Raw genomic sequence first — 14,110 nt, forward strand, 5'->3', positions numbered from 1 at the left:
GTTTGTCGACGATTTGTTTGCCAAGTTTCTGATGGACGCATTAATGGGCTCTATTTGATTTCTTATGTGTGAGGCGAAGTAAGTACGTAGCTGCTGAAATTGGTTCTGAATTTGGTTCATAACGGCCCCGGTCAACAAATCCTTAAAATTAAACATATTAAACCACATATTTTCAAGTCTTGGTATTTTAAAAACTACGTGGTAGAAAAGAGGACTATCCACAAACAAGAGCAAGTGATCCTAAGCATCTTCCAGCATTTTTGGACTTTGACAAACAAAAAAACTTGGTAAAATTTGACCAACTTTTTGGTAAAAATTGACAAGGTAAATTTTTAGGCTAAGTCCAGATTTTTGGACTTTGACAAAAAAATCAACTTGGTAAAATTTGACCAACTTCTTTGTAAAAATTTACAAGGTAAATTTTTATTGGTCAATGTTTACCAAAAATTTAGTCAAATCTTACAAGTTATTTTTTCCAGGCTAAGTCGATATATATCCTAAATAATTGTAATTTGTATCCTCTGGATGACAAAATGAAATAAAAATAATACCTCGCTTTCTACCATCTCTACGGTTCTACCAGAAGGGGCAGATGATCCCTGGGGTCGTGATGACTGGGGTCGTGATGATGTTGCAGGAGGAACTACAGCTCTCTCGGTCCGTTGACTCGCGGAGGGGGGCCGTGGCCGTGGAGATGGGGTAATCCTTATTGGAGATGTTGTGGTTCTAGTTGTGTTCTAAAAATAATATAGATAATTATTGTAAAGCATTACTTACCGAGGATTATAGTTTTAAACAACACCGGCATTATCCTGTTAGGAATTTTTTTCTTCTATTTTTTAAAACTTTACCCTCCCCCCCCCCCTCTCCCGACAAAATGACTGTGTTAGGTTAGGCTAGGTTAAGTTATATGGTTAGAGGGACCCAATTTGTTCAACGGTTAACGAGATTTGTTGGTACAAACCCACAAACAGACATCATGTTAGTAAGTTTAGTATAACAACAAAACACCAACAAACCAAAAACCGATAACAATAAAACTTAAAATCCTACCTTTGCTGTTGTACCTTTGCCACCTCCAGTAGATTTGGTACTTCCAGGTTTGGCACTTCCAGGTTTGGCACTTCCAGGTTTGGCACTTCCAGGTTTGGAATTCCAGCTTTGGCACTTCCACCTCTGGCACTTCCATTAGGTTTGCCACCTCCAGTAGGCTTGTTGTTCTAAAACAAGAAATAATTGTTGTATTTACAATGCATAATAAGATATTAGATAGCAGTGGCTACGCCCCTAGAATTTTAATTACTAATATCAAATGTTAAACACACTGTGGAAAATTAATAAATAATTATACTTGCTCAATAATCTTTTGTGGTCTGTTAAGCATGAACCGATAAGGTTTTCCTTTCGATCCGGTAACATGCGAATTTATAAGTTTTAAGGGCGAAGGGTAGCAGCAATTTGTACAATAGTAAATTAGGCCTTAAATATAATTTTTACCTTTCCAGAACTAGCACTCTTTCCAGTCCTCGTCATTTTGGGATCTAGCTTGGTCAATTGCCAGTCGAAATTACGCTGTTCTATCCAGGTCGTTGGCATGGGCAATTTGCATAGTTTTAAATCTGAAATGTGTAGACAGAAATTAAAATTTTATGTAAAATTAAATTAAATTGCAAACATGTACTCTTTCAAATTACAGACTAGACTTATAACACTTTAACTTCATACCCATCGATGGCCAAAAAGGTAGGGTTTTGCTAAATTAAGTTGAAATGCCTTTTTTAAAATTAGCTATAAAAAATAATTTTAATGAAAAAAATATTTTAAAGTACATTTCACATAAATTCCAAATAAAGAGGGAAGGGCCTTCAGTTGAATTTTACAACATTTTACATACATATTATAACAAAAGGGGGGGGGGGGAAGTGACACTTTTTGAAACCAAAACTAAAAGTCAAAGGAACTGAACTAAAGAAACAGTTACAGATCTGACATTTTGCATGGCAGTTGTTTTATAGGGGTACAATATGGAACTTTTAGTTTTGGTTTTAAAAAGTGTCATTTCCCCCCCCCCCCCTTTCTCTGCTTTCAATGTACAAAATTAAATTCCGATAGGAATTACGATGGAGACATCTTGATGCAACAGGTGTACGGAGATACATGCTACTCTGTACTTCAGTAGGTTGGAGGCTAGTTGTGTTGGAGGATGGCTATAGTCTTCGGGATCGTCAGTCTTGCCTACTCCTAATACCAGGGGTGTATATTTTCAGTGTTTAAAACCATAAAACTTAATTCATATTTCCTAGACCCCCCCTTTACCACACTCTCCTCCTGTCATGATAAGAGAATTACAAATAAATTGTGGTAGGTTAAAAAGGAATTAGATGAAATATATAGTTCATGAAATATTTCTATACAACAATTAATCATGTGCAAAATATACACCCCTACCTATTATTCTGGAATCTTCAGGAAAGGTGTATGCCGGAAAAAATGTCCTCACTTTGTGGACCAACCATACTGTTTTATCACGACGGCAGTCTGGGACAAAGTAGAGGTCTTGGCAGTCTGTATAGAATTGATTACTCTCGAACTTTCGTTTGTTGGCAGTCCTAATTCCCCTGACAGCCAGCTTCGGATTTATGTACGGTTTCACTGTGTGATACATCAACAATCTAAATATGTCATTTATGTCATTAATGGCTGTTAAACTTAAAGGTATGTTGCTGGTGAAATCGTTATAGCTTAAGTGTTTGAAGCAATACACGGAAAGAAAGTTATGTTACATTTTTAAAAATTACATTAAAATTTGTAAAGAGTGGGGGGGGGGGGAGAAGTGACACTTCTTGAAATCAAAACTAAAAGTCAAAGGAACTCAACTAAAAAAAAATAGTATTACCTGTTTGAAACCTCTTTAAGGCCAAAATTATAGCCGCGGATGTAAGTTGATATCACATGATTGGCACTTTCGAAACTATAACAACTGAACGCCATGGATGGTCCAAATCGGCGGACATGTTCCGGCATATGGTAAAGCATGTGAGTATTGTAACTCAAGCACGATTCGCCGTACATCTCCGCCAATTTTGAGTTCAGGACCATTATCATGGTCTTGAGCTCAGCCACACGTTCAGTTGTTATATGCTCTTCGAGACTGCGCAATATGTGAAATAAAAACTTGCATATCAGACGTTGTTCATCTTTAAGATTTGCCAACTGGAAAAAAATAACATTGTAATAATTTAAGGTAAAACTAGCTGTTTCGCCCCTAGCCTCTAGGGGCTTCGCCCTATATACTGAAATAAGCTTTAAATTCTAAAAAGATTATAATATGGTAAAAACCTACCTCTGCATAAAATATCATATGGTAGAAGCCCAGTACTTTGAATTCAGAACTTTTCAAATTGAGGGCTAGCTTCTTCTCTGTCAGGCGCATGATGGACGTACGGGGAACGCGATCAAAATCGCCAACAAGTTTCAATTGATCGTTGATTTCATCTATAATTGGAGTTACTGCAGTTCATGGTAAAATATGGGTGATAAGGAGAAAATTTTCAAAATTTAAGTTCTTTAAACTTTTCAAACTAACACTCTTTTAAGCGGCATAACAAGGCGTACAAATAATGTGTAATAGACATAAATCCAAAACTGCAGAATTTTATCGCAGTGCCGAGAAATGCGTGAAGAAAACACCTATTTTACGCGTCATTTCTTTAGTCAAATGCAGTACATCCCTGTAATTCTCTCCATTTGAACTAAGTCTTCTTCTTCCAATTCTGGATAACTATTACGTCCTTTCTTCAGGTACGTCATCACTTTCTTTACATAGCCCAGGTGCAACGCGTGCATCGGATCACTGGGGCAATCTTGTATTAAATCCAAGCTCGGGTCAAGGTCAGAAAAACTGGTTTTCATGTTCTGATTATTTTCCTCATACTTGCGGAATTTCTCGTCAGACCTCGGCGTACCCATATTTTGACTGTCACTGGGGTAAAATACATTCATTGATTCGAACAATACCAAGTTCTTTTGACGGAGATAAGTCTGTGAAAAAGCCATCCCTGGAAGGTCACAGTGTGGGCATCCATTTTTTGATCCATGGCCAAGAAGGCCGAATACATCGGCTCTGGCAACGGCATCGTGGATGATGGTTCTACATTGAAAGGTATGTCCAGGTAATCCTTCTTGAATTAGTTTGTTGATGAATCGGGTAACATTATCCAGAAAGTTGTAACTGTAGGGACGCTTCCTCGTCTTCTCAAATATGCTGACTGGCAATATAACACTGAAATCTTTGTTGAAGAATAACCTGAAATAATAAAGAAGAATTAATAATAATAGCATTTAATACCTTAGACTTAAAATTGTAGTCACTGATTTATAAAACGTAAAGGCTGGTAAAATTTTACCGTAAAAGTGGTAAAAACTAGGTTTACTTATGGTATTAATTAAGTCCTGGTATACAGTAAGACAGATTTTTATATATGAATGCACTAGAAAAAAGTATCAATTGTAAACTTAGTTTTCTTTCTTATTTGTTTATTGAATGGTTTCCTAAACTTTGGCTTTAAAAATCTGGGCTGTCAATTGATGTAAAACAAATATTTTGATATCCTTTGAAATATAGGCTGCCAATCCTAAAAAATACCTTTTCGAGGGTCATGCTGTATATGAAAAGAACTTTATCCCAACCCAACCCTTTCAAATCCACAATATATTAATTACTTACCTAATCCAGACAGTATAATAGGAGATATGAGATCCCTGAGCTGCTTTCACTCCGTCGCCCGAGATGTCAAAAGTTATATGATCATCAACGGCCTGTTGTCCATTCAACCGTTTATAGTCTGTGATGGCGTCTTGGAGGATCTCATAGGTAGGGAATCTGGAAAAAGAAATATATTTTTAACTAAAACTTGCATAATTCAAAGAAATTTTGCACCATCGGGCTCCAAATAATATTACGATGAAAAGTAATGGAACAAGGATGACAACATCCATAAAAACCAAAGCACTGAAACGGTACGACAAACGGACATTAACAATTGTGAAGTATCTGAACTGAATTTAAAAATATTAAAGTCGAACCAAAATTGTATGTAAGTAAATTTGTTAAAAAAAAATGCTTGAAGAAGGATAAGGTTTATGCACATACTTAAATTTTAAGGAATTAATTATAGAGTGGCTTCGCTTATAATATTGTTCTGAAGTTGTCGCAGGAAGCAATATACCAAAGAATGATCAAACTGATAATTAGAACACTTGAAAGTTTGTTGTTAAAAAAGGAGAAAAATCGACATGTTTAAAATGGACGTACGGAAATTCTGGTAATGATTATAGAAATGCTACGCTTTCTAAATCGTATATAAACATACCTGCACTCAATCAGTGAACCAGGAGCATTTGTAGGATTATATTTGTTTTCTTTGATTTCAACTTTGTATTTGGGTTTGAATAATGTATTATATGACGGAAATTTGAAAATACACAAGCGTTTCAGAATCGCCAGGATGATTCTAACTTTGTGGTGAGAGATGGGGTTGTCTTGAACACAAACGCTTCTGAAATCATTAACAATTTCTTTCTCAAGTTCTGTAAGATGTTTGAAGGGATCCCCGTCATGATCGCCATCAGGTTCGTCATCAGGGTCATCGTCATCATCTGGGTCAAAATCATCTTCAGGTATATCAAACAATTCGACGTGTTCCCAGTCCTCGGCATCTTGAATGCTGTCATTGTCTGCATCATTATTATCGTTGGTATTATTGTTGTTAATATTGTCTACAACAATATTAATGTAGTCCGTTTCTTCAGGATTGTTATTTAATCGCTCCAAAACTTGGTTTGCGTAGCATTGATAACATAAACTTTCGGTTTCCTTTGTGAAGTTGGTATTGCAGCCTGTACAAACTTTACCTAAAAAAATACGATGTTAAACATGATGTTTTATAGTTATAAACCTTCCCGGGACCTATGTGAAGGTACCCTGTAAAGGAGAACCCAATCGGTTCAGCGGTTAGCAAGATCCTTTTGAACAGACACACAGACATCCTGTTACTTTAGTATAAGGATAATGCCGTAAAGAAAAACTAGTCAAATTAGAAAGTTAAAAAATTAAAAATTCCAGAAAAAGTAGATAAATGTAGAGAGTGGGTGAAGGTGGGTTAGGTTAAGGGATCCCATGTAGAATATACACCCCTGGAACAAGGATATCTTGAGACAAACTTAACTAACGTTTGATCAAACCAATTGTTTGAAATTTAGATTGAAAGGAAAATAAAAAACAAAAATTGGGAGACAATGTTTGTGGGAATTTGGACAAACAAACAACAAACAGACAGACCGACATCGTTCTACTTTATATTACAGATATTGTAGGTTACCTTTTGACGATGCAGTTTCGTTCTCATATTCCACATCCATCAAATCCTCCTGCTGTTCTTCTTCTAGTAATGGCTGACTGTCTTCACTTTGTTGATGTTTCTTGCGCCAGTATTTACTTCTGGCTCTCGTTGCATTACAGAAGAGTTTTCTTATGGTCCTCAGTTTATGCTGCAACTGGAAAAAGATTACATAATTAGTGAATTACTTATTTAAAATAATATAGGGGAGTTGTTATGGATCGTTATTTGGGCAAGCTACACGTGTCAATTGATTATAGTACATATGACTATACTGGTGTAAGAGCAAGCATGTTTATAGTGCGCTGACTGCAAGTGAAAAATAGAAATTAAAGTCGAGCATAGATTATACTTTAAGTACAGTAATGAAAAGTAAGGTCTCATCTTAAATATGTAGAAATAATTAGTTGTAAAAAGTCACCTGTACATTTTTCCTCTTATCTCCACTTCTTATACGCTTCAGTAGAGCTTTAGAGAGTGTACCAATCAAATTGTCTCCCATTTCAATAACGTCTAACAGGGGTGTATAGGTAACTCCTGAAATAAGAAGTATATGTTATAATCAGGGATGTATATTCTGCATGGGATCCCCTGCTCAGGGGGGGGGGGGAAATAAAAAATAAGTGGTTGGAGGGAAAAAAAATGTAAAAATTAAGAAAACTGAAAACATTTTTTCCATTTTGCCCCCCTCCTTGGTTAAAAAAACTAAAAAAATGTGTGGTAGGAGGGATAAAATAAATGAAATATAGAGTTCTTTAAATATTTTTCTATTTCCCCCCCTACTTTTTCAGAAAAATCTAGGGGGGAAAAAAAATAAAAAATTTTGTAGCAGGGGAAAAAAAATAAATCTTATGCAGAATATACACCCCTGGTTATAATAATAAGGTTATTAATTGTTTACATATAACGAAAGAAGGAGAAAGTAAAAAAAGGGGGGGGGGGGGAGTGACACTTTTTGAAACCAAAATTAAATGTCAAAGGAACTCACAAAATAAAGAGTTAGAGTTACAAACATAAGAAAATACCCTTATTTATTCTTTGATTGTCTATAAAATTGATTAAACTTACCTATCAAAATTGTGATCCAATTATACATACGTCATCCAGCGTTGGTCTGACATTTTTTTACTTTGAAAAAAGTAACTATATACAATATACATAAAATTTTGTTTGTTCCAGTCCTGACCTGGATAATACCTATATAAATTTCCTGCCTTCCCTGAAAAGCCGACGAACGCATATATAATCGAGCCCCACTGGTCGTGACTTTTGCAGAATTCTGCAGTTGCATGGAGTTTTATTATAACGACAGTGTTGAACCCAGAAAATTTGTTAATTTGCTATAAAATAAATAATGTAAAACAACGAAAACAACATAACAAAAATATTATAAAAAAAAAACAAAAAATAAAACATATCAATTAAGATCTCCTAGAGAGCTATAGCCAGAAGCTTAAAAAACTGTACACGTGCATACGTAATCGTCGGCTTTAGGGGTAAATAATGTTTATTAATGTTTATATGCAGGAAATTATATATCTGCACGACCAGTGGGGCTCGAGCTCTGTCACCATGGGTACTTAATTATAAAATATATGGGCGCTGCAATCAAAGAGAGGTTAAAGGGCGAATATAGGTTTGATATAATATGAGCTTATTTCAAAGGTGCCATTATATAGATTATAAATAACTTAAGGATATTGACATATCTAATTGTATAAGTCTGTTTATAGCTTAAAACCTTTCTAACTCAAGATAATATTATGTAATAAGTGTGGTTCCCTAAGAACTCAATTACCCTAGCATCACACAAGGCTTCGTAGCAAGGTTGAATTAAAAAGCTTTCGTTAAAGGATAGTCGTAATAACGTGGAAACCAATTAATCAGGGGTAAATATACCCATCTTCTACCTTAATACAAATTATATAAAGTAAAATATTTAAAAGTTAAAAAAAACATCAAATAATGTAAAAAGTAAAAAAAAATAATTGATAAAATTTTCTTGGAGGAAGAATGATTTCAAATCCCTGTTTTTTTAAGGTTTGTGTGTGTGTGTGTTAAAATTGCGTACATCAGGGTTTTTATATTTTCCAGAATTAACCAATGATCTTTGTACAGAAAATAAACTTTAAGACGTATTATTTACCCTAGTCAAAACTTTTACGCAAATTATTTCTACGCTTTTTAAAAATTGAATTAAAGAGTATATAATCTAAAATAATAAACATTTAAATTATCATTTAAGATGCGTGCCATTGTAATAGTCAATCAAACTTAAGCAAAATAGTCAAAAAAAAGTCTTGTAAAGGGCTAAAATAAACCGTTTGTCGTCAATCTCATTTATCATATGTTCAATTGAAACAGAAAATTGCAAAATTTACTTAAGGATTTTTTTGAATTTTTAAATTTGGCATAGATATTCTAAAAGTATGAAATGGCACCTTTCATATAAGCTCATATCATATCGAACCTATATTCGCCCTTTAACGTAAATGTTCTGAAAGAACAAATTGATGTTATCCTCTTAGGAAATACCCCCCCCCCCCCCCCTAGAAAAACGGCCCCTGGCCTCTACCTAGCCGTATAACTTAACCTAGCCTAACCTAACCCAGCAATTTAGTTTGGGGGGGGGGGGATGGGGAGTTAAATAATACAAACAAAATTTTCTAAGAGGATAACGCCACAAATTACAATTACAATTCGCTTTCAGCATGGATATCCGGAGGCTGGATGAAATCGCCGGCGGCGAGCTCGGCTTCTCCTAGCTTCTCCTTTCTCTTCCCTGAAAGGAAAGAACATTGAATTAAAAATGAGAAAACTAAAGCGTTTTTTAATGAAGAAACTCAAAGAATTCTGAAACATTTTTTGGTTAAAAACAATTTTTTCCCCTGCTACAAAAGACAACTAGCCATGAACAAGAGCAGGTGATTTGAAGCAACTTCCATCATTGATCCACTTATTTCTTTTTTCCCCCTCCCCCCCCCCCCCCCCCCCGGAGCAGAATATACACCCCTGCAATAATTTCGTAGTTTTTACCTTTCCTTATTCTTTCCTGCTCGTCAGAATCTGAAGAACTCATGGTCTTGAATATTAGCAGGGCCGGGCAGGTTAATCTAAATTAAGAAAAGATATGTGTTACTATGGGTTTTATTTAGAAAAAAGGGCTGACGTTGGTGAGGAAAGGTGCACAGTCGGCTTCATGGTCAATGACATATCTCTCGGTATCATCCAGGCGGGGTCTCTCGTTCTCGTAGAGATTCTCGGGCATAGGTTCATTCTTCTTTAAGTGTGTCTCTACCCAACCGTGATGGTATAACAGTTTTACTATTTCAACAGCGTCATCAATGCCACATGATTCTTCTTGAACTCGAATATTTAGCTTGGAGAAGAGTCTCAACATCCTAACCATGAGGGCGTCCCATCTGTCATGCAGCTCGTGGTATTGGTATGGATTCATCCTAATTTGAAGAATGATTATTTTGTTTGTCTTGTTTATTTTTGGGAGGGGTGTGATTAATGTTTTTTAACTTTCCGGTATTTTATTTGTCCTTAAACAATTATTTATTTAAAACAAATTTTGTAGCAGGAGAAAAAAAATAAATCTTATACAGCTAATATACACCCATACCTGTTATTATGATGTACGCGTCCAGGTGATTGACTTGAATAGCCTGTTATTCAGAACTATCTGAAAAGGTAGAATATTTAAGAAATAAAAAATTACAAAATAAAAATAGCTCGTATTCATTCGAATCCGGTGGATAGGAACAGGTGTTCTCATTCATACGCAAAAAAACTAGGTAACTAGCATATCGTATTATATCCATGGTTTTCTACGAATATAAAAATCTAAAAGCATAAGATTAAAAACAGTTATTTTTAGCCAGTGCCTCCAGCACCTCTGGGCAAAAAAAGTAGTTTCATTCTTATAATTGTACTCCTATATTTGCGAAAATCCGTTTATACTACGATGCAAGAAATATATTTATTAATTTTACATTAAAAAAAGTCCTGTATATTACGTAAGCTAAAAAGAGTCCCAAAAATGGGAGAAAAAACGAATACGAAGAATATTTTACAAAGAATTCTCAATATTTAATGATAAAATTTGAATTATAAAACAGAATGTTACATATTAACTTAAAAATTCACTGTAATTTCACTAAAAATGATTACTAAAATACAAAAATGCATATAGTCATATAGTGCAGTTGAATATTGCGCCGATGGAAAGTTACGGTTGCCAACATACAGATTGAATAGGTGGCAAAACACTTTGCAAGACAGGTTATATTTTTAATCGTAAAAATGCAACGAATAATAACATTTCATGAATTATATAAGTTATGCAGTTTTAATTAATTAACCGGTAAAATATTAAAATGATATTATATACATAAGGTGTTTTTTAAAGTTTGGCAACTTTGTCGAGCACGCTGATTTGATATTGTGAAAACAGGGTTACGAAAGTTTAAATTAATGTAAATTTTTTTTAATGTGAATGTAATATATTTTTGCAATGACTTAAATGAAATATCATCGATAAAATATAAAAAAATATATTGCAATGGATATAAAAGAAATATTTTTCAATATAAAGTTGTATACCTGTACAGAGCATGTGCATGAATGCCGCTATACCGATTGAAAACTATTGAAAACAATGAGTGTTATTTCAAGTCTCTTAGAGAAAATACGTGTTATATCCAAGTATGATTGACAGGAGATGGTCCATCTCACAAGATTTATATGAATGTCATTTAAGAATTCTAGAGAGCTGATATTCAGAAGTTTAAAAAAGTACGTGTCTACCAGTCTTGGCTGTTAGTATATGGACCCTGCAATCAAAGAGTGGTTTGCGTAAAAGTAAGTGTTTAAATAATTTTAATATAAAAACATTAATAATATAGGACCTTGAGCGTACGGTTTTAGGCTGCCTTCGATTAACGGTTTAAGTTTTACTAGCGGCTATGCCCCTTAGAAGCCTCTAGGGGCACTTAAAGTAGGAAGAGAAAAGTCGAGGCCTCATCCTATTTTTAATTTGAGTTTCAGCTATAGATTAAAATAAATAAAAAGCTTCGTTGTAAAAGAGAACAATATTAATATATTTATATAATAGGATAATTGTTTTAAGCCTTTTTGATTTGATCTAAGAAACACTTTTTATCCTATTCTTAATATTAAATAATTCTTTAAGGGGTTTAATATATATAAATGTAAAAGAAATATTAATAAATTATATTTAAATTGAATATTGTTTTTCAGGTTCAGCAACACTGATTCATCAGAAATAACTATTTGGGCGCTGCAATTAAAGATTGGCTCACATAGAAGTAAGTGTTTAAATAATGTAATAAAAAAATCAATATAATATAGGACCTTACGCATGGTTTTAAGCTGCTTCGATAAACTGTTTGTTTTATAATTTTTTAAACCTTTTTGATATATGATATAAGAACGACTTTTTATCCTATTCTTAATATTTAAAGTATTCTACTATTAATATATATAAATAATAATAGAAATATTAACAAATTATATTTCAATTAATATTGTTTTTCAGACTTAGAGGAATCAGATTCGTGAGAAAATATATGGGCGCTGCAATTAGTGAATGGTTTACATAGAAGTAAGTGTTAAAATAATTTTAATAAGAACATGGATATTTTAGGCCATGTTATTAAGACTATCCTTTAACGAAAGCTTTTTAATTCAACCTTGCTACGAAGCCTTGTGTGATGGTAGAGTGTTTGAGTTCTTAGGGAACCACACTAATTACATAATATTATCTTGAGTTAGACAGGTTTTATAAGCTGTAAACAGACTAATACAATTAGATATGTCATTATCTTTAAATTATTTATTATAATCTATATAATAGCACCTTTAAAATAAGCTCATATTATATCCAACCTATATTCGCCCTTTAAGGTTTATGATTGTTTTAAGCGTAACGAATTTTTATACCCTTAATAGAAAGATATTATAAGATGTGTTTTATGTAAAATAATATTGAAAATATATATAAATTATATTTCAATTAATATTCTTTTTCAGGTTTAGCTTCGCACACAGCTGGGTGTATTCTCTGATTATAAGCTGACCGCAATTCGATCGTGGAATATTTCTTGCACCAACATGAAGCTGTTGCCATCAGAAATTCATCCGTTAAAAGTAAGTGTTTAATTATTTGTAATAAAAGATAGTTGGAATAATCCTACACGCAACTACGGCAACACCTCGCCCCCAAAAGGTATTTTCCATGTATACAAGCGTAACAAATATGAAGTTAATATACACAGACACACATCGAACTACCTTCATGAAACTGTATACTAAATTATATTAACAATTAAGCTATTATTAAATTTATTAGATAGATATTAAACTGGTTAGACAAAAGTTAATACATAAAAATAACGTACTAGATAGGTAGCTATTTAAAATTAGATTTTACTACTTTATATTATTGAAACAGTACATTCAGGATATTATTAAAATCTAAACAGCATTACATTCATCCTCGTGCATGTTTACTTCGTGAAGAACAGCTGCCAGTTCGGCAGCCTGGGCAGCGGCGGGCAGCAGAGGGGAAGGACGGCAGCGATTAAGATGTGTAGTAATCCATCCATGCTGATATAACCTCTTACAAACCTCCCTCTGGATCTCGACATTGTCAGTTCTGGCTCTAATCTCTAGACTCTCTCTTAAAACTAACATACGACTATTTAATTCATACCATAACTCCAAATTCCCGTTATAAGACATTCTTAGTTTCTCTCAGTCTGGTTATGTATTGATAACTGAATTAAACTTTCTCTAATAAGCAGGCACGTACACAAGCTGTATCTACTTTCTCCATGAAATTTTCCCAAAACAGTTAACTTTCCTTTTTGTAAGGCCTTTTTGATTTGTTAATCCTTTGCTTAATTTAAAAATGAATATTCTTTTTCAGGATTTTGGAGTTGAACCAGTTTTGAAGTGTGGAGCTTTGCAGTTCCATGGAGAACAACTTGAGTTCCATCTCAACATGTAACAGTCACAGATTATACAAAAAATTTCATTATTTATTATGACGACAATGTTGAACCGAGAAAATTTGTTAGTCAGTTAATTAAGTTCTACTCGAGAGCTCCAAACATTCCACAAGCTAAAATTCTAAAAAATATTGACTTTATTAACAAATAAAGCGTATTGATTACAATCCGCCCAATCAGTGTTTATTATGACAACAATGTAGAACCGAGAAAATTTGTGTCAGTTAATTAAGTTCTACTCGAGAGCTCCAAACATTCCACAAGCTAAAATTCTAAAAAATATTGACTTTATTACACATTTGACAGGTGTATGGTATGTTATTTACAGAAACGATACTAGTAAGTTTTGTAGTTTCAGTATTGACCTGGATAATATCTATATTTAATGACCTGTTATGTTATAATATGAAATAAATTCTAATTAAAATCATTATCATCATATTTTATTAATTTCATATTCCATATAACGAAAGCAAATAGTGCTGAGTAAAAGGATGTTTGTTTGGAAAGTATTAGGTCTGAATATTTCCTCATTATATTTTATTTGCGATTTTTATCATTAAGTAGAAGGATGTTTGTTTGGAAAGTATTAGGTCTGAAAAATCTGGACTTAGCCTAAAAGTTTACCTTGTCAATTTTTACCAAAAAGTTGGTCAAATTTTACCAAGTTTTTTT

General features: G+C 33.6%; 2 protein-coding genes across 2 annotated transcripts in view; both read right to left on the reverse strand.

Moving 5' to 3' along the window:
- Window positions 1–14,110, reverse strand: part of LOC145318151 (uncharacterized) — a 61,283-nt gene that overhangs the window by 45,804 nt on the left and 1,369 nt on the right. The gene's annotated exons all lie outside the window — the stretch shown is intronic.
- Window positions 3,322–7,494, reverse strand: LOC145317946 (uncharacterized). Its single transcript, XM_080159235.1, has 6 exons — window positions 7,467–7,494; window positions 6,820–6,935; window positions 6,381–6,555; window positions 5,487–5,913; window positions 4,727–4,882; window positions 3,322–4,306 (listed from the first exon to the last, which is right to left on the reverse strand). The coding sequence occupies exons 1-6, from the start codon at window positions 7,492–7,494 to the stop codon at window positions 3,715–3,717; spliced, it is 1,494 nt and encodes a 497-aa protein (XP_080015361.1). The 3' UTR covers window positions 3,322–3,714.

The sequence above is a fragment of the Acartia tonsa genome, chromosome 4 (assembly GCF_053477335.1).
Source record: "Acartia tonsa isolate MP-2025a chromosome 4, ASM5347733v1, whole genome shotgun sequence".
NCBI classification, from domain to species: domain Eukaryota; kingdom Metazoa; phylum Arthropoda; class Copepoda; order Calanoida; family Acartiidae; genus Acartia; species Acartia tonsa.

What these genes read in the sequence shown, in the direction of transcription:
- LOC145317946 (XM_080159235.1), bottom strand. Translation starts at nt 7,494, where the DNA reads ATGTATAATTGGATCACAATTTTGATAG. An exon ending in TTGGATCACAATTTTGATAG is followed by an intron (nt 6,936 to 7,466) that starts GTAAGTTTAATC and finishes TTCTTATTTCAG; the next exon opens with GAGTTACCTATACACCCCTG. An exon ending in CGAAACTGCATCGTCAAAAG is followed by an intron (nt 5,914 to 6,380) that starts GTAACCTACAAT and finishes GTATTTTTTTAG; the next exon opens with GTAAAGTTTGTACAGGCTGC.